This window comes from Magnolia sinica, chromosome 14 (assembly GCF_029962835.1).
Source record: "Magnolia sinica isolate HGM2019 chromosome 14, MsV1, whole genome shotgun sequence".
NCBI classification, from domain to species: domain Eukaryota; kingdom Viridiplantae; phylum Streptophyta; class Magnoliopsida; order Magnoliales; family Magnoliaceae; genus Magnolia; species Magnolia sinica.
Genome location: NC_080586.1, coordinates 11,980,584 through 12,002,088, shown reverse-complemented (window position 1 = coordinate 12,002,088; position 21,505 = coordinate 11,980,584). Strand labels below are relative to the sequence as shown.

General features: G+C 37.1%; 1 protein-coding gene across 1 annotated transcript; it reads right to left on the bottom strand.

Annotated features, from left to right (window-relative positions):
* Positions 1–411: 411 nt before the first annotated feature.
* On the bottom strand, positions 412–11,264 carry LOC131225408 (CST complex subunit TEN1). The gene is made up of 4 exons (XM_058220941.1): positions 11,176–11,264; positions 4,239–4,380; positions 700–853; positions 412–598 (listed from the first exon to the last, which is right to left on the bottom strand). Exons 2-4 carry the CDS (start codon positions 4,340–4,342, stop codon positions 479–481), a joined length of 378 nt encoding a protein of 125 aa, XP_058076924.1. The 5' UTR covers positions 4,343–4,380; positions 11,176–11,264; the 3' UTR covers positions 412–478.
* Between the last annotated feature and the right edge of the window lie 10,241 nt (positions 11,265–21,505).

The following is a 21,505-nucleotide window of genomic DNA, read 5'->3' as shown; positions in this document are numbered from 1 at the left end:
TTTTTTCCGTTTTTCTTTGATTCCTGAATGATGGGTTTTGATGGCTGTACAATTAAATAATGATGAATCCAATGGCTTGTAATTTTCTGTTACCTGGATGAGAAAATTTCATCTTGGAGAATCAAAATAGAAACACAAGCAAACATTCAATTCCACAACAAGACAATCACCGATTCTTTTGAACTGCATCATTTCTTGATACTAAAATGGAATCCATGCCATCAAAGTATCAAAAACATGGTTAGTTTCATAATGCTTTTGGATCCTTAGTTGAGTTGAATTGCAATAAACAAATATAAATTGCGATGAGAAAATGTACAAACTTGCCAAATTGCAATTTCATGCCTGAAAGGTAATGGTAAACTACCGGATAGTCTCTATGAATTGTGAGGGGTCATGTCTTCTTTACTGACTTGAGTTATTGCAGTTCATTTCGACCCCAATGTAGTTAACGATAACAGAATCTGTGACAAGCAGATTAAGTTGTTCGTGTCCTCATGTAATCAACTTCAAACTGTCGTTGGAGATGCATCGACTGGTGGTAGAGGTTGAGGTCGATCCCATCCACATTCCTCCCAACACGGGCCTGCAGGACAGCCTGAAAATGACAAATGGGGAACAAGTACTAGTTGAGTGGGCAGTTGAACAAGAACAGCAGTGAAAGGCTTTTGAGGAGATAAACGAGCACCTACTACTTACATCGGTGTCTGATTGTATGAGTAGTTCGCCAATGAACTGGTAGATCGATCCCACACGGAAATTGAGGTCCCTCAAGTGTTGGGTGTCGATCTTTAGGCTAACGCTTCCATCAACAATGGTGGCAATGGCTGTCCCTACACAATATTCTTGTAGTCTGCATAACACCAAGCATTCAAATTGCATTGTAAGTAAGGAGGGAAATACTTAGATAAGGATATGGGCTGCCAATCCTGTTTCCAGAGACTTGAAATCCAGATATATTGGAATTTCTCGAGTCATCAATTATTTAGAATCCAAAGTGAATCATGCCAATTAGGCTACGAATTCTTGTGATATTGTCATGGAAGTAAAGCTGTCTGAAAATATTTGGGACCAGGCTAGTAATGGCACTATTATAACAACCATGCTTTATGAGCACTGAGCAATCCTCGCTGTGCCTGGGTCCAGAGAACTTGGATTTTGAAGATCTTCTGAACCCAATCCTCCATATCTGCACCCATAGCTTCATGAGATGAACATTTAAAGCCTGTTTGGAACGTGGGATGTAATTGCATTTTGTCCCATGTAAATTCCATCCGGCATTTGGAATTGATGGGAAGGATTGGATTAATCCAGATATTTGACCTTTCAATCCCAGCAAGAGATAACAATGGGATTCTAGCAAAATTAGAAATCCACCACATCTGTGGGCCCCACGTTGACGGATGTGTTTTATCCATGCCATCCATCCATATGCACCCTTTACATGTGACACTAAAGTTGCATATGAGTATAGGTAACCGGCATCGGTTGTGAAATCTCGCCTGTTGATTACAAGTCTAGGTCTACCAAATGCCGGTTTCAAGTAAAATAGTGTTTTTCCCAAAGGAAGAATTCAATCCCAAACAAGGGAATGTATGGTCAAAATACCATGGTATTTCCAGACATGCAATCATTGTGCATGGTATTTTGAATGTCCAATCCCACATTTGGGATCACATTCCTCCTTTGGGAAAAACACTGCATTAAGTGGAACCTACGTTTGGTGGGCCATGGAATACAAATCAATGGACCAAATTTCACAACTGATGCCGGTCACCTGTACACATGCAACTCAAATGTCACGTGCAAAGGGCACATATGGATGGACGGTGTGGATAAAACACATGCATCAATTTAGGGTCCACAGATGTAGTGGATTCAAAATCCACCAGAAATCCCACAGTATCTACTTTGCGACTGGATGATATGATACCTGGATTAATCCAATCCATTTTGTTGTTTCCAAACACTGGCTGGAATTTGCATGGGAACAAATACAATTTCATACCACCAAATCCCATGTTCCAAACAGGGCCTGATGGTTTAGCAAGGGGGGGGGGGGGGAATGTTTTAAGATGGATAGTTGCCGGATCACACGCAACATGGTTTCCTGAGGATATGTTTGCTTGAGATGAGATGGGTCTGCAGTCTGCACATACAAGACATTGCACATACTCAATATACAGAGCATTTCAGATTGGAGGAGACATTTTGGATACCCAATATCCTGCAACTACATGATGCTCTCTCCTTATAGCAGGAAACTATTCCTTCTCTGGCTTCTACTCATTCTAGTATGAATAAACAATTTGCCAGAGAACCACCCACGCACACTTAAGGAGAGACTACAAGCCACAAGGGCACAAATACAACTACCCATGGAAACTCAGACAAAATGCCTATTCAGGCTTACAATAAAATGTTGGTCATTTCCAGCCATTTGATGGTTATTAGCTGACCATTCCAATTGAAACATGTTAAAGTTTCTACCACATGATTTTATATAAAACTGTTTGATTACAAAGCACAAAGGTTTACCTATTTCTCTTGGATGATGATGACAACCAATCCCTGCCCTTAAATTTCCCTCAAATGACTTGGTGAAGTAATTTCAGTCTTTTTTTGTAAAACGACTCTTCCATGAAAAAACCAAATGAATTTAGTTCAGTTTAACAAAAAAAAAAAAGAGTTCCCTTGAAAGCCTTTTGAAATATATGGGGTTAGAAATGTGGTTGCAATGATTTGAGTTTTGCTTTTTCTTTAAAAAAAAAAAAAAAACTAATAGAGTTTAAAATGATGTTTTGCTAACTGTAACAAACAACACATTTCAGCCAGCACTTCAGCTGTGAGAGGACACTTCTGAAATGCTTTTCAATTATGAAACAGTCACCAATGTCATCTTCATCTTCATCTTCATCTTTTCTCCCAACAATTTGGGCTGGGTTTAAAAACGGCAGATTGGCAATAGGTTTTGTGATCCACTGCCCACTGGACACTAGACATCAACCTTCCTCTTTTACCCAAGCTTTAGTAATTGCCATGGAAGAGGCTCAGAAGTCTCCCAAATATGTTTGATTTGGATATTAGAAACAATTGCTTAGGGTGTGATCGGACTATAGTGTATGGACACGACAACTTGACTCGAAAGTCTCTCGAGTCAAGTAGTTAAAGGTCTAGTTTTTCAAGTCTTTAGTTCCGACACTTGGTAAATATTTAATATATGTTTAGAAATATTTTCAAGTGCTACCCTAATAAAATGGGATAAGATTTAGATGATGATGATGATGATTTTCAAGTCTTGGTGAGACTTCCAGAGTAAACGTTTAGAAATATTTTCAAGTGCCAACCCTAATAAAATGGGATAAGATCTAGATGATGATGATAATTTTCAAGTCTTGGTGAGTCTACCCAAGTTTTTCCAAGCACTGTGTTGTTGAGGTGAGTCAGCTGGTCGACTGAGTCATGAACAAATTGGGTTCTTTCAAGTCCTGATGATACCTCATCGATTTGAGTTAAGTCCACCTGTCAAACAATTAGTTACTGAATCAAGTTGTTTTGAGTCTCCATGAAATATGCTTAACTCGAGGCAAGTTTTCAAAGCATAGTGTTGAAAACACAACTGAACTGAATTGTAAACATTTAGCTCAGTCAATTGGAAATGGCAGAATTGTAATGACATTTCCTAATATTCATAATAAAGAAAGTAACTCTCAAATTGCATTTACTTTCCTAATGGCTTAGTGGTAGACTCCGTGAGTCTCAAGTTTCAACACCAAGATCATGGGTTAGAGTACCCATGTGATGTGTGGGAAAAAAACAAGCACCAGCTTGTAAGCAATGTAATTGCAATTTGGAACCCAGACTTCTGTGAATGACAAGGTAATTACAGTAACCTTATGAAGTTTCAATTCTTTTATATATTTACCTTCGCTCAAATAATTCATGTCTATCAAGTCTCACACAATTTCAGCATTCTCAACTACTCATTTGAACTTCGTAGTCCCCTTTTCATGTGGATGTTTTCTTGATTTTGGTTTTCTACCTCACTGACTGTGAAATCTCGAAGAAACACTACTTAATTATTTAAATTTCATGCATGGATAACCTGTAACATATGCTTTAAAAAGTTCACTTACCACTTATACATTCTCAATTTATATGTAAATAGGATTGTGTTTGGAAGTAACTGTAAATTTTGTAATGATAAACACACAAAGAATTAGGTCACCGTCACCTACTTTCCAGTAACTCGAAGTGAAGCACCTTGCTTAAACAGGGGTGAAGAAGAATCTAATTCCTGTAAAGCAACCAATTCTCCATGTTTTATTGCAGATGATGCCATTGAACCACCAAACTAACTCTCAGAAAGTGACCCGTGAACTGCAAATCAAGGACCCAATGCAGCATATCACAATGTGGAATAATCAGCCACTCAAACTCTGTTTCTAATATCAGAAGGATAAAACCAAGAAATTTGCATGCAAATGCAATCTCATTAATGCATATGAGCAATGAATTTGACAAAGCAACCAACAGGAATCAGAACAGGACTGTCAAAACTAAGTTGTCGATCTAGGCTAATCAGGACAGATTATCACATGCTGTCGAGTTAAAAATATATCCACAGTTAATGAATTCTTCAAGAATGCTAAATGGGATAATTAGATTATTGCATGTACCCTTCTCCGCTTAGAGTCGTTAGGGGAACCAACACATAATGATAAGGATATCCTTGCCTTAGGAGTTCATTTTGAACCATGTGGGCCCATCTCTATGCATACATAGGATCCAGCCCATCTAATAGAGCCCTCAACCATAAACATTGGACATCCAAAAAATCAGATTGATCCCAACCCAAAACGTCTTACATGGTGGGCCACTAGATGGTTAGATTGACCTGATTGTAGGGTTTCTCATTTTCATGGTGGCGTGATCATACTTAGCAAGGTTGGATGACCAACATTTACGATGGCAGGTCCACGTGTCCACAACTAGTTACAAGATTGTAGAGGGTCAATTTCTCAAAGATAACAGTGCTAGCAGATGCGTGGGAAATCTACAACGAATATGTAAACCAGAGGGGAAGTATTTGCAGTAATCCAAACCGGAGGAGCGGTGTTTACAATTATCCATAAACAACACATTGTAAGTGATCATTACTCTTTTAATATAGTCTCAAATGAAATGAGTGGATTGGAGTTAGCAGTATATGAGATGATATGGTATAAAGAACTATATGAACCCTTCTACCACACTATCTATTATTGTATAAAGTTGTATAAAGATATGTGCTTGATATGGATCAATCTATAATATTATCCACATATGTTTACATGTAAATAGCACTCCAATTCTATTTCTTCGCTACATCAATTTGTATTGATTCCGATCAATCTGAAATAATCGAACATTAACTCTTCTAATTCCTAGGTTTTTGATTATTTTCAATATTGATCCTGAGATCTATCGAAACAATCAGCATAGGAAGAATAGTATAGGCATATATTATATAAATTATATAAAAGGGAAAAAATAGGGGTTGGTTGCTCCTCATTGTAATATATCCATGATTCTGGTAAGCGCCACTTCGTTGAAATAGAATATTTAGGAAGAATTTGGTTGGAAAAAAATTCCATTTCCTATCATGTGTGTTTAGTTTGGAAATACGAACATGGGAATCAAATCATTGAAAATCTTTGTTTTATCAAAAGGTTCTTATTCATATATTACTAGATTCTTGTAGAATTTTTAAAATGGATATATATATATATATATATATATATATATATATATATATATATTAGCTTCTACCCATGTATGATGATTGAAAAAGTATATTATATATGCCTACGATAATAACAAAAAAGTGAGGGGCAAAAACTTTGTATAATTAGTTTTTCTTGTTGCTAAAATTATACATTATTATAACATAAAGGGTAGGGCTATCAATGATGAAGATTCAAGTCGAGTCCTCAAGTATCCATATCTAGACTCAATCCAACATGAGTTGACCCAATCCAATTTTAACCAAGTCAAAGTTGGTAGGCCGAACCCAAACACCATTATACTTGATTTTAATGAGCCTAAGAAAGTGAGACCCAAGCCCAACCTAATTTCTTAATAGGTCCAAAAAATTGAACACGAACCTATTAAAATTATGCCAGCTCCATTAAATACCCTTAGCCGCTCTAGGTGAGGGTTTTAAACCAAATGAATGGCACTTGGGTAATTTGGAGGTAGTAAGAAAAGACTTGACCTATTGTCTAACTAAACATTTGGCCCTTGATAAAGTGGAATGGTAGAACATGATTCATACAGTTAGCCCCAAATAATTAAGAGAAGTTTATATGATGATGATGATGAATCTGTGACCATTCTTCAACAACTGATTTGAGGAAGAATTTCAACTTCTGAGAGTGTCTCATAATCCTCAACGTAGCGTTCATGTACATTTATTCAGACCATCCAAATTGTGTGAAATATTGTGGATGGATAATATCACTAAAACCATGCTGATCAAGAAATCTTAACCATGCAATTGATGATTATCAAATAGATACTTAGAGAAAACTAGCAGGTAGTGAGAATACCATGGGCAAAATAGATGGTTACTATCTTCTCAATGAAAACTTTTTGTATGCTACGTCCATAGCAAGTTCAAAGATTTGGATGGTCTACAGTGCCTTGAAACAGACAGTCTATGGTGCCTTGAAATTGTCATGTGTATGGTTGAAGATATGTCACCATTTTAAATGGTGGTGTTGGACTATCATAGTCTAGCTTATTAAAAAAGTTGGTCTTTCAATGGATGACTTCAGTTCCGAATTACCCAAGTGTTGTTTTGTTAGTTTAATAAAACCCTCACCTAAAGCTATCAACAGATACTCGATGGAGCCAACCTAATTTTAGCAGGTTCGTGTTCAATTTTTTTGAACACATAAAGAAATTGACTTGGAATTGGGTCTCACTTACTTGGACTCATTTAAATCAACTCTAGTGGGGTTCAAGTTGGGTCCACCAACTTAAACTCGATTAAAACTAGGTTAGGTCAACTCGGTTTAGGTTGGGTCCAATTAGTCCAGGTATGGACACTAGAAGACCCGACCCAAACCCTCATCGTTGATAACCCTACCCTTTCTTTTTCCTTTAATAATGCATAACTTCTGTAACAGGAAAAACTAATTATGTGAAATTTTTGCCTTTCGCTTTTTTGTTATTATAGTAAACATATGTAATATACTTTTTAAATCATTATAAAAGTATTTGAAAAATAATGATCACCTACAATGGGTTGTTTATGGGATAAATATAAACACCTCCCATCTAGTTTGGATTACTAGAAATACCTCCCCTCTAGTTTAGATATTCGTTATAAATTCTCTCACGATCTACTAGCACAATTATCTTTGAGAAATTGAATCTATCCTATTTTGTAGGTATGTAGGTCACTAGTTGTGGACACATGGACCTCCCATAGTATATGTATGCCATCTAAACTTTCTAAGCATAGTCATGTGACTATGAAAATGAGAAACCCTAACAATTAGGTTGATCCAACCATCAAGTGGCCGCCCACCATGCAAATTTAGACGTCTTAGATTATGATCAACTTGATTTTTGGGTGTCCAATATTTATGATCGAGGACCCTGTTGGACAGATTGGATACCATGTATAAATAGTGATGGGCATTCCAATATGCATTCAAAATGAACTTTTAAGGCTAGGGTATCTTTGTCAGTTAGTATAGGTTCCCTTGATGGAGGCTCAGTACTTGCAATAATCTAAATCAGGGGGGTTACAATTGTCAGAAACCAAAGAGGAAGTGTTTACAATTATCCCATTTAGAATTCTCCAAAATTTTCACTTGTAAAATCCTAAACGAGCAAACGGATCACCTCTTCAATCTCTTTGACGTGAATATCCAAACAAAAAACACCGTAGTTTGCATGACGAACTAAGAATTCTACTCCAACTCTTTCCTATTCTTATCCTGCACATGGAATTTATTTCTCTTGTGATTTTCTTTCTGGTAATGATTTCTTGTTATTTGAATTGCTACACATAATGCGCCACAATAACACTAGCCATCATCATCTCCACCTTCCCCCCCTCACCAAATCCTTTCCTTACATATACAATGCAAATTTCCACAACTTGTTTCATGTTATTTCAATTTTTTTTTTTACTGTCTGCAACTCATTCTTATAAAAAATCATTGTTCTAAAACTTGCCTCAACTGCACAGGGATCGAGTTGACTTGTAGACTTAGCAAAAAGCTCAATACTATACAATTAAAACGTATTATAAAACGCATAAGCTAATAAGAATTGGAAGAATTAATTTTACAAAACCTAAAATAGATCGACTCGACCTAGTCTAGGTTTTGATTCACTGATACTTGAAAAAACCACCTCACCTACTCAACAGTCAGGTTAATCTAACCACGAAATGGGTTTGCACGTGAATGTGGAGGTTTTTGGATGGTTGTTCATTGTTTTCTATGGTGTGGCCCGCCTAATAATTAGATAGACTTGCTTTTCGTGGTCTCCCATTTTCATGGTAGGACAACCCCACTAGACAAGTTGGATGGTATCAGTGTTTTAAATAGCTACACTGTGTAGCATGTAGCTTATGCTACATTACGTAGCGCAACTTAGCCTCAACGCTACGTAGCTCATGAAAATAGCTAAAAGTCGCATGTAGCCTATACTACATCTAATTTACTTTCGTTGCATGCTATATAGCCTATGCTACATGCTACATAGCTTACACTAGAAGTTATTTTTCAAAAATCAACTTATGTTTTCAATAGTTTATTACATAAAATTAGTTAATCTTTTCAGTGATTCGGGTAAAATCAATAAAAATAACAATATTAAAACAGTTTTGTTGTTCTCTCTTTATCTTTATAATTATTTTTTCCTATTTTCCTATTATTTTATATTGTATGGTTGCACCGGATATCATGAAATTTCATTATTATTTAGTTTAATTTGGTGCAAAATATCATGATATTTGATGTAATGAGCGCAACCTGAATTAAAATTTTAGAAGTAGCATGTAGCTTACACTACATGCTATGTAGCTTATGCCTCACATTTTAGAGGGATAAACACTATGCTACATGCTATTTAAAACACTAGATGGTATACAAACACCACAGCAGGCTCCCCACACAACTAGTTTACAGCCAGTTGTTTGTAAGCATTTCTCTATATTATATAAGGAATTTTGCAAATAACTATCTAAATAATAAGATATTTGCAAATACCTACATAAAAATAATACATTTGTAAAAAGCCACATTGTTAATCTATGGTTATTGCAAATACGCACTTTCTGTTACTTTTTCCTAATGACTATTAACTTTTTTGGCATATTTTGAAAAATATAACAAAATTACTCCTACTTTAAAACTTCTCTCTCTATAACTTTTTTTTTAAAAAAACAACTAAAATTATCTTATGGTATATTCCATATAGAGGAAATTAAATGATTTATGTTCCCATGGAGGAGAATTTTGTAGTATGTTCCATATGGGCAATTTCATCATTTTTAACAGTTGCTAGCAAAAGTTATGAAAAAAGGGAACACAGACATTTGCAGTAACGATGAATTAACAATGTAATTATTGGAAAACCATATGTTTTTATGTGGTTATTTGCAAGTACCATATTATTGATCCTGGAATCTGCAAAAACCCTATATATATATATATATATAGCTCACTTGCGCACCTTTTTACGTGAGAACTTGTGCGCACCTCTACACACATGTCATAGGCACAAAATCCGAACAGTCCACGTGATGTGGCACCCTATGAAATCCCCAGTGCTGAAATTTTAGCCTGATCCAAAACTCTAGTGGGCCACAACAAAAGGGAGAAGCAAATCAAGGGAGGAAATTGTTTCCCTTTGCTATGGCCTAACAGAGTTTTGGATCAGGCTAAAAGTTGGGTCCTGAGGGTTTCATGGGGTGCTGCATCACGTGGACCGTTCGAAATTTGGGCCCATGGCACGTGTGTAAAGGTGCACACAAGTTCTCACCTAAAAAGGTGCGTGGGTGAGCATTTTTCTACACACAAAAGAAATGGGCACGTACTAGTTGTAATGTTGGTTCTAAATGCAATACACCCAGCACAAAACTCCATATTAAGGTGGGGTGCATCTAAATGTTAGATAAACACCATGATGGGCCCCACATCCAAACTAGTTGGACATATAGCTAGTTATGTGTGAGCATTTCTACCCACCTTCATGTGGACGTTAGCAATATCCCTAAAGCTTTTAAATGACATATGAGAGACACAATCATCAATTGGGACGGTTCATTCAATAGTTCAATTGGACAAAAGCCGTGATGCAAGAATCACGCCGATCTGATGATCCTAACCCTTTGAATGCAGCCAATTTGTTACAACCGTTCATTATTTACAAGCCATAGATCACATGTTAGAATCACCAAACCAAACTGCTACTTTGGAATGATAAGTAATACAAAGTGGGGTCTATAAAATAGATGTGTCATGAATAAATGTGATTGCAGTATTGATAATATCGCCTAATACGCCTCCAGTACAAAACTACAAGGAGTTAACTACCTGGTATCATGCCAATTAGGGGTCGTTTGGATGCCTGTAAACGGGGCTAACTGTAAATGATTTACAGGTAAATAGTTTACAGTCTATGTTTGGAAGCTGAAAAATGCCTGTAAATCGTTTACAGCTTTTAGCCCCACTCAATTGATAGGCAAAAAGCTGTGATTTCATTTACAGGCTCTCCATTTACAGCCTAACGGCTATAAATGAAAAGATTGGCTATCCATTTACAGGACTTAAACAATTTACAGGCTATCCAAACACAAACAATCATTTTCCTATAAATCATTTACAACTTACAGCCAAACAGGACAGACTGGGGGCCGTTTGGATGCCTGTAACTTCTATAAAATGTAAGAAAGTTACAGGTGACTTTCTTACAGTTTGTGTTTGGGGGAGAAATGTTACAGGTAACATAGTCTCAACCTGTAACTTTCTATCAGGTAAGATTGCAAGAAATGTAACGGAGGAATTAGGTGTTTTTCGAGTCACAGGTTACTTTGCTACAGGCAACGGCTATCCATTTCGAAGTTAGGAGAGGGAGGAGGAAACGCAGCTGCATTGCAAGTGCACCTACCTGCTCTGACCCAACGTCTCCTTCTCCCTCTCAGCGTTTCCTTCCCTCTCTCTCTCTCTCTCTCTCTCTCAGCGTCTCCTTCCCTGTCTGTCTCTGTCTGTCTGTCTGTCTGTCTGTCTGTCTCTCTCTCTCTCTCTCTCTCTCTCTCAGCGCCTCCTTCCCTCTCTCTGCTCTGGCAAGGTAAGCCCTGAGCCCTGTTCGTTTTTCCTTTTTCTTTTTTCCTCTCCTTCATGTTTTTCCTTTTGCGTGAGTGCGGAACGGCGCTGTTTGGCAGGAGCGGTTTCGTATGCCTAACTGCGGGGGCCAAAGTGATGTAATTTCCTTACATCCACACCGTCCATCCGTATTGAAAGCCCATTGAAACCTTGCTAGGCCCCACAGTGATGTTTTTTTTTCATCTAACCTGTTCATAAGATCATACAAACATGGATGAAGGGAAAAATCAAATATAAGCTTGATCCAAAACTTCCTTGGCCCCCAAGAATTTTTCAACGGTAGAAGTTCAATTCACACTGTTTCCTGTGGTGTGGTCCATTTGATCTTTGGATATTCTTCATTTTTTAGAACAAGACTTAAAATTATACGATAAAATGGATGGACGGAGTGGATACAATACATAAATCATGACGAGCCTTAAAGAGTTTACTCAATACGGAATACGCATAGGCAATTAGACTTGGGCGAATATCATCTTGATCCAAAAAAACATTTGTGCCCACGATAAGTTTTTGATGTTCAATTACTTTTATTTCTAATACTATGGTCCGCATGAGATTCATATCTTTTTTATTTTGGATGGTCTCCTAAAACGAGCTTTCAACACAGATGAACGATGTGGATGTGAGAAAAACACATCACAGTGGGCTCCATAATTTGGGATCCCACACACCTCAATGGATCCACTCCAATTTGACTGGCGATGTTAGCCAATAACTAGATCATTACTAGTTGGTGCTTTGTGGGCCTCGCTATGTTGCATGTGTTTTATCTAAGTTTTCATCAATTTTTTTCATATCATTTTAAGACTTAAACCCAAAATGAGCAAATATAGATAGATCTCAATCTTAGGTGTTCATGATTAAAAACCTCATAGTGCTAACTATAATGTTTATTTGATGTCTTATCTCATGATTAGGACATAAATACCTAGATGAAGGGAGAAATAAATATTAATTTGATTTTAAACTTGTGGCTCCTAAAAAGTTTTTAAGTTACATATAAATAGGCCCACTTTTATATGTTTTTTAATACGCTGACTTACTTTTATTGAGCTCATTTAAATGACTAGTTGAACTAATTCTTAAGCTAAACTAATCATTATGTGAGAAACATTATTTTTATTATAAAATATATGTCCTTACTCTTGCTTCGGTGGTAGACTTTGAAGAGTTTCAACACCTGGTCAAGGGCTTGAGTACCCATAGGTGGTGAAATCCCACTACGGCGTGAGTGTGTGGGGGTGTGTGTGCATGTGTAAAAATAAAAAATAAGTCTGAATAAAAGCTTCCATACACCATACAAATTGAAAAATTGTAAAATTTATTCTAAAAGTTGTATGTTCACATGATATGGCCTATCCGAGTTTTTTATTAGGCTTTATTTTTTATGTATTCTCTTCATTTAAGAAATTTGTTGTAACACCCAGGCCAAACAGAGAGGCGTCCTGGGGCATCCACTAACGGACTGCCATAGGACCACACTAGACAGTCACATTGTGCGCACATACGGAACCCACCATCGATAAGTTAGGATAAATTAAGTCGCCAACGCGAACGAGCCTAAGCATGTTCGGGTCGGGTGCGGGCCGTAGCATCGGTCTACCCAGTAATACATAACGACGAACAATAATGACCGTGCATCGCCCGTAAAGGGTCCATTAAGTCAGAAACTATTTGAAACTATGGACCTCACTGGGCTTGAGGTCCATTGAGGACGGTAGACCCAAACAACGCCTTAAACTGGACAATTTAGACCGTCAAGTCGGCACTTACAAGGCTCGACTCTCCAAGTCTAAAACTTTAAAATATGAAATTTTAAACAATTGGCCCCGCCACTAAAGACAGTAAATTACGACTTTCTGACCGTTAGATTTCATTAAACTCAAGCCATAGATCAGGGATATTTTCCCTCTCTTATCCGCCAAGTCAGACCTATGATCGACTAATAGTGACCATTGATCGCAAATCGGGCCCCTGCGATCAATTGCCTCATTCGTTTGCTACCAAACTTGAGACAACCCTGCATCAAACTATAGGACACCTATTCCATGACACAGATGGGCCAGGGGGCCACTGGGACAGCCACAGGGATAAAAAATGTACCCAATAAGGTTATATACATTAGGACTAGCTACCCTAGGGCCATTTGGGTTAACTTTCAGATTATATAAACTCTAAAAACTTTCTCCCTCACTCCCATACGAATTTTTCAGCAAAAGGAGAAAGAGAGGAGAGAGTAGAGAGGGATGGAGCTCCAAGGAACTGGGAATTGAGGAAATTCCCTCTCCTACCACAACCCCACGTCGGAAATCACGACTCCACCGCCATAGAAGCGGTTGGCCGGCGATTGAAAGGTACCCACCCTATCTTTTCTCAATTTTAGCACATTGAGCCACTTACACATGTCCTAACATGCGGATCCATTTGGCACAGGGCTCCGACGTATCAATTCACGTGTCCGACACCCTAAGGACGACTTCGCAAGCCCTTAGCAACCCCTAGGTGCAGACCATTATCTATAGGTGGCCGTTTATCAAACCCAGGGCGAATTTAATAATTATGGTTGTAGAACTTGCTTGCATGTCAATTGCATGAGTTGTAATTGTATATTTGGAGTGTTGTCTCGGATAAATTCCAAATAGGGAAGAAACGTTGGACTCTCAACCGTCCTAATCCTTGCTTTGCCCAATTTCTTGTTTACTATGAAAATCAAAGCATGACATATCCCCAATTTCTAAAACAAATAGAGAAAATCTTGCTGCATGTCTCCTATACACATGACTAACTATCAATTTCACTCCATACATGTTTAATTTCACCATAAATTGGGCCTGATTACATACATATTTAGAATTCCCCTGTATTTAAGAGTCCATGATGAATTATGATGACAATGACTATAATTTATTGTTATTTACGCCAAAATCCTTCATGACTATAAGTAGATCGACATATACTTTTACATGATTCATTTATACACTACCCCTTTTGCCAGATTGGCCAGCAAATTTCAGAACTTGCATGGGCAGCCCCTCCGGTAGGGCCCCCCAAGGACTGATTTGATCCAGTTAGTCGAAATACGGATAATCGGCAATAATTAAACTACGCGGGACGTTTGCTCCCAATGCCATACGATCTGTAGTTCATTTAAATGGGATAAATTGGCTCATCAGCTGGCCGACCATGTTCGTTAACCATGTATGTACATGCCTGCTCGAACTTGAGACACCCTGCGTCCATTTGCGTCTACTAATAACCAGCTTATTGTAGCTCACAAGTCTCGGGAGCCGGGCATGGTGGAATGGGACACTATGCCCGAGCTGTCGGCCTACACTGGGGCGACAGCCTCCCCATAGTGATCGCGAGCAAGAACTCTTCCTTACAATTGCCCCTCGTATGTTTTTATTTATTTATTGGGAGTGACGAACTCAATCGGGTCAAGGATCGCGAGAGCAAGACTGCCACGGCCGCCTGGGTTGCGCGATCGGGATAGGGCATTGATCTGTTAAAGTGTCCCGGTATTCCCAAATTATTGGTTGAATGAATATAACTAATCAGCACGGTTAGCATGCTCTCTATTACATCGCGTTAGTTAGGATGGCGACTCGACAATCGATGTCGCATTGAGGAAGTGTTTGGCATTGCGATTGTTAGATGATGTCGCTTGAGGGAGTATTGGATGTGAGGGCATGCATCATATTATGGAACCATGCATATGTATTAATAAGAGTAATTAGGATTTTGTGATTGATTGCTTTTTACTAACTTTATCTATGGAATTGAAAATATGCGTAACTTATTGCTAATGGAACCCACTGAGTTGATCACTCACTCTCTTTCTGGGACGATGTTTTAAAATACCAACCAGAACTTGTCTTAGATGTAGGGATTACGGAGTTCGATGCGCTCGATGGAGCAAGCGTGGACGAGGAGGATCGGTCATACTTTCAGATCTTCGACGGGTCCCCATAGACCACCATAAGATTAGCGTTGGGGCCCAAAGCAGGGTTTTGTATTTTTTGGATTATGTGTATATCACGGTCCCTCACGTTCACTTGCATTATTTTTTTGTCGGATATGCTTACTACATGCTAGTTGCACATGAGTTTATTATTTTGATCTTGATTTATGCTGCATGGTCCACTTAAATTCTCCATTGCTTATGAAACGAACAAATTATGCATAGTTTGAAAACCCAATAGGGCATAAGTGGCACCCGGGAATTTGGGAGCCAAGTATCTACTTGACCCCCGAAATTCAGGGCGTTACATTTGCACTTGATTAATGTGTTTAATGAAAGATGCATACCATAGTGGCTCAAACACATGCATATGGTTAAGATCACATCCCTACTATTGAATGTGGTGCGGTCCATTTGGGTTATAAATTTAATTAATTTTTAGCATTATGACTAACATTAACACGCATGATAGAACTAAATAAATGGAGTTAATTTTACATATATAACATACTGTGTCTTATATACTTATGTGTTTTATACTATACCTAGAGGATTTGAGTTTTCTTACAAGTGGGTATATGTGTGTTATATATATGTATGTATATGTACATGTATATATGTATACGTATATGTACATTTACATATATATACACATACACATACACATACACATACATACATACATATACCTATACATATACATCTACATATGCATACATATACAAATATATACACATATACGTACATATACATATATACTCACACACACACATACATATACATATACATACATACACACACACACACACACACACACACACACACTCGCTTACGAGGAAACTCAAATCCTTCAAATATAGTATAAAACACGTAAGTATATAAGACCCAGCATGTTGTATATGTAAAATTAACTTCATTTATTTGGTTCTATCATGCGTGTTAATGTTAGTCATAATGCTAAAAATTAATTTAATTTATGACCTAGATGGACCGTACCACATTCAATAGAAGGGATGTGATCTTAACCATAGGTGTGTGTTTGGGCCACCATGGTATGCATATTTCATTAAACACATTAATCAAGTGCAAATCTCTTACATGAAGAGAATACCTAAAAAATAAAGCCTGATACAAAACTCGAGTAGGCCATACCATGTGAACATATAACTTTTAGAATAAATTTTACAATTTTTTAATTTATATGACGTATAAAAGCTTTTATTCAAACTTATATTCTATAATAAAAATAATGTTTATCACCTAATGATTAGTTTAGCTTAAGAATTAGTTAAACTAGTCATCTAAATGAGCTCAATAAAATTACATACTTTTATCTAAACTTGTCTATGTGACAATTTAATTTTTAAACAATTTCATATTCTAAACTCAGGTTGGTGTGAATATAAAATATCTTACCTGTAACTAACTTACAGGTTATCCAAACATAGAAATTAAGTTACTTGTAAGTTACAACTTACACCAAAACAGGATTAACTGTAACTTTTTTACACATGTAAGTAAGTTATCTGTAACTTACTTACAACTTAAAAAACTTACAGACATCCAAATGCAGCATAAATAATTTACATAGGTGTAAATCATTTACCATTTAAACCATTTACAGGCATCCAAACGACCTCTTACCGTTGATATCATGATATATCGTCCTGCACCCCTTCATAAATCTCTTGCATACGAAACAAGAGCAGTGCAAGAAAAAAATCGAAAAAAAAAGGGGAAAAATGTACATTTTGAAAGCTCATTCTCTTCTTCTTCTTCTTCTTCTTCTCTGTGTGTGTGTGTGTGTGTGTGTGGGTGCAAGCTGTCTTTTCAAAATAAGGGAACATATGAAGCTCAGACACGTATCTCCCTCTCTCCTTGCTTTTGGCTTCTCGAAATAGAAGAGCCGCGATACTATGCGGGAATTATGTAATCCTCTGGTGCATGGACCTTGACAAATTGGCACTTGCAAAAGGACGCGACTTGGTTGTGCCTCGTCTAAAGTTCCTATGGTCAGAAGCTATGTGGGGCCACAGAGATGACAGTGATAAATCCACTTCTTCCATCAGTTTCAAAATACCATGATAGGACAAGAATCTAAAAATAAGGTAGATCCAAAACTAACATGGGCCACACCATACGAAACAACTGGAACAGAAACAACCACCATTGAAACCTTCCTGGAGCAGATCATGATGTTTATATGGCATTTAAATTGTTCATGGGGTTATTGCCACTCAGATAAACTGTAGCTACAAATATTATCTTGATACAACTTCTATCCCCTACAAATTTTCCAATGGTAACCATTGGATCTGTGTTTTTTCGTGTGGTGTGGCCCACCTAAATTTTAGATCTGCCTAATTTTGGATTCCTATACTTCTGTAGTCTTGCAAAACTGATGGACCGAGTGGATTTAAATGTCCGTGGGCCCCACATAGCTTTCAACTACATGAACTTTTTTATGGTCGGGACTAGCAAGCTGCATATACCGAAAAATTGTGTAATGTATTAACTCAAAATAAACCGATTAAATTGTGGGACCCACCTATAGGTGGGCATTGAGTTGAGTCGGACTGGATTGGGTCCAACTCAACTCGGTCCGAAATTTTCGATGAACTGACCCGAACTCGATCCGATCCGGGACCGAGCCTGTGTCATTTGACTCGATCCAATCCGTTGCATTGTTGGCCTGACTCGAACCGAGTCCGACTCGGTCAGGGAAACCGGGTCAGATCGGGTTGGGTATGGTTCGGATTGAGTCTTTTGTTTTATTTTTTATTTAAATTTTTTTAAAAAAAATGCTTTTCATTGTTACAAAATTTGTAGGGCCCACCATAATGTTTATTTTCCATCCAATCTGTTAATAAGGTCACAACTACATGGATGAAGAGGGAAAAAAAATTCATATTGATCCGAAACTTCAGTGACCCCCTAAAAGAGTTTCAATGGTAGACGTTCAATCCCCTATTGCTTTTTGCAATGTGGACGATCTTTAGATCTATCTTATTTTTCGGCTCAAGCCTTAAGACGAGCCTGCCAAATGGATGGACGGTTTGGATATAACACATACCTCATGACGGGACCCACAGAACTTGCTGATGTCAATACACAGCTGGTGCGTGGTACACCCACCAATCCGCTTCCTGACGTCACGTCACTACACCAGGAGTCAAAACTTGGTGCTCGAGGCACCTTGAGCCATGAGCTGAGACCTGAGACCTGAGAGAAGACGAATTGACTACTCCCCCTGCCACCGGCCAATGGCTGGTGGTTGGTGCTTTGTGGACCCACCATGATGTATTTATTTCATTAATGACGTCCATCTATTTTTCTAGATCTTTTTATGGTATTAAACTAAAAATGAGGTATATCCCAATCTCAAGTGGATAACATTACAGGAAACAATGTTAAATGAACGTTGTGCGGATCAAATCAGATTGGTTTGGATTAGCTATTGACACGAACTCGACTCGTTGTGTGGTCGTATCTGAGTGGGCCTACTCGATCCAACCTGAACCTGGCCTTCGGTTCGGGTCGGATTGGATCCAACCGGTTTGATCAGGTCGGGTCCGTTAGTTCGGGTCGGATCCTGCCTAGCTCTAGACCCACCGTTGCTAAGTGGTCCTAAAATTAAATTGTTTAAAAGGGAGTAGCAACTGATTTGTGGACACTTGTTTACAATAAATAAATAAATAAATAAAGGTCTATTCAATCATTTAAGCCATATGTTTGTTAAGGCTCATAATGAATTGCTCCTAGTCCTGAAGAATTGCTTTTACTTAGCCATCTTAATGATCCCACCCATAGGTTGGAAAATGGATGGATGTAGACAAAAGACGAAATCTAAGGATGAATGGGCACATGTTGGTGTGATTTCTACTGACGGCCCACGAAATGTGTTATGGACTTAATGGTCAGTTTAGATTGATTGATAAAACTTGTAAATTGATGCAACTAGGAGCACTAACTCATAGTATTAAATATTTTTAATTTTCAACCATGTAATAATAATGTTCACCAATGTAATAATTACATAGTTAAATAATAATACTTTTTGGATTCATCATATATCTAAATTGAGGCATATATTTTGAATGATTTAGTTTGAATTAGTTGTAAGAAGTTTATTTAAATAATATGTACTTATTTAGAATATAATCGCATCAATTTTTATGACCATATATAATAGAAACTTATTATGCATGTGTTGGGGTCCATACATAGTGTTGAAAGTTGTTAGGTTATCATACATGTTTGATAATTTGCTTATTTGTGTTAGAAGTGATTTTCATTATTTAAATATTTTATATTGTTAATCTCATTGATTGGCACATAAAAGCGAAATACGTGGTTTCCCAACAAGTGGTATCAGAGCTCCGGGTTTGGTTTTAATTATTTTGTGTGTGAATCATGGAAGCAAGCACAAGTTGAATGGTTAGTTTGAATGGAAATAATTTGATAATTTAAAAAGACAAGGCGAGAGATTTTTTGTATTGTAAGGACTTCTACGCACATGTTAAAAGTGATGGGGCCAAACCAAAAGACATGACCAATGATAAGTGAAAGAAACTAGACAAAAAAATTATTGGATTTAATCGACAATGATTGGATGATGATGTTTTTTATCACGTGTCTATAGAAACTTCGGCACAATTATTTTGGAAGAAATTGAGAGGGTTGCATGAGAGAGATAACGAGTGATAAGGCTTTCATGATTAGGAAGCTCGTGAATTGGAAGTATAAAAGAAAGAAACTTAATTAGGAGCATTTGAATGAAATTCAAAGTACTGTAAATTATATATCTTGTATGAAGATGATGGTAGATGATGTGTTGCAAGCTTTATCACTTCTTAATTCTTTGCTCGACAGATGAGAGACCTTAGTGACATCTTTAAGTAATTCTTCTACAAATTAAGTTGCTAAAATGAGCCGAGTAACAAGTAATTTGTTGAATGAAGAAATAAGTAAAAAAAAAAAAAAAAACATTGGGTTCTTATCAATTAGAGATACTTGTCATTAAAAATCGGTGGAGAATCATAAGCAGAAAACCTCACTACCATAGGAAGTCAAGAGACAAGTTTAAGTTAAAAAAGAATATTAATTCTTATAAGTGCGGCAAGCTAATCCACTACTAAAATGAGTGTTGAAAGCCTAAAAAGGAGGAGAAGAAATAAAAATGAAAGGAAAAGCAAGAAGAGAATGACAGAATTGCAGTTGTTTCATATGGTGATGTTATTATCTTTTCGGGTTGTGAACATACGTGTCTTAATCTTACTTGTTAAGATACAGATTGCGTCGTTGATACCGGTGCTTCATATCACGCTATTCATCGCAATGACTTCTTCACATCTTACAAGTCGGTGGACTCTAGTGTTGTGAGGATGAGTAATAGTGGCTCCTCAAAAATTGTAGGAATTGGGTGATGTGCATGTTAAGATCAATTAGTTCTCAAGGATGGGAGATATATATGTCCAATTTTTGCCTTAATTTAATTTCTACATGAAGATTGGGTCACATGAGTGAAAATAGCCTACAAATCCTTGCTAAGAAACATGTCGTTTTCAATATAAAATGTATGACTTTAAATAGTTATGTTCACTGCTTGGTTCGAAAAACGACGTAAGGTTTCATTTTACAAAAATCATCTCCAAAAGAAAATAGATATTTTGGAATTAGTTTATTCTATTTGTGGTCCTATGAAAGTGAAAACTCTAAGTGGTACTTCTTACTTTATTACCGTCATAGTTGATGCTTCTAAAAAAGTGTTAGCATATACCTTAAAGCCTAAAGACCAAGTTGTAGTTGTTTTTAAGTATTCCCATGCTATTGTCGAAATGGAAAAAGGTAAACCATTGAAGTGTATTCACACAAATAATGGTGGTGAATGTATTAGATCATTTGAGTTGTATTGCAAAGGCTACTATCATACATGTTTGATGATTTGCTTGTTTGTGTTAGAAGTAATTTTTATCCTTTAATCTTTTACGCTGTTAATATCATTGATTTACACATAAAAGGAAAAGATATCTGGTTTCCCAATAATATAATCGTCTTTGACAATGATTTTAGTTCTAAGTGTATAATAGTGTGTCTTTTAACATCTTTCAAAATTTTATAGTTTTCCCAATATTTTGTTTAGATAGCGATA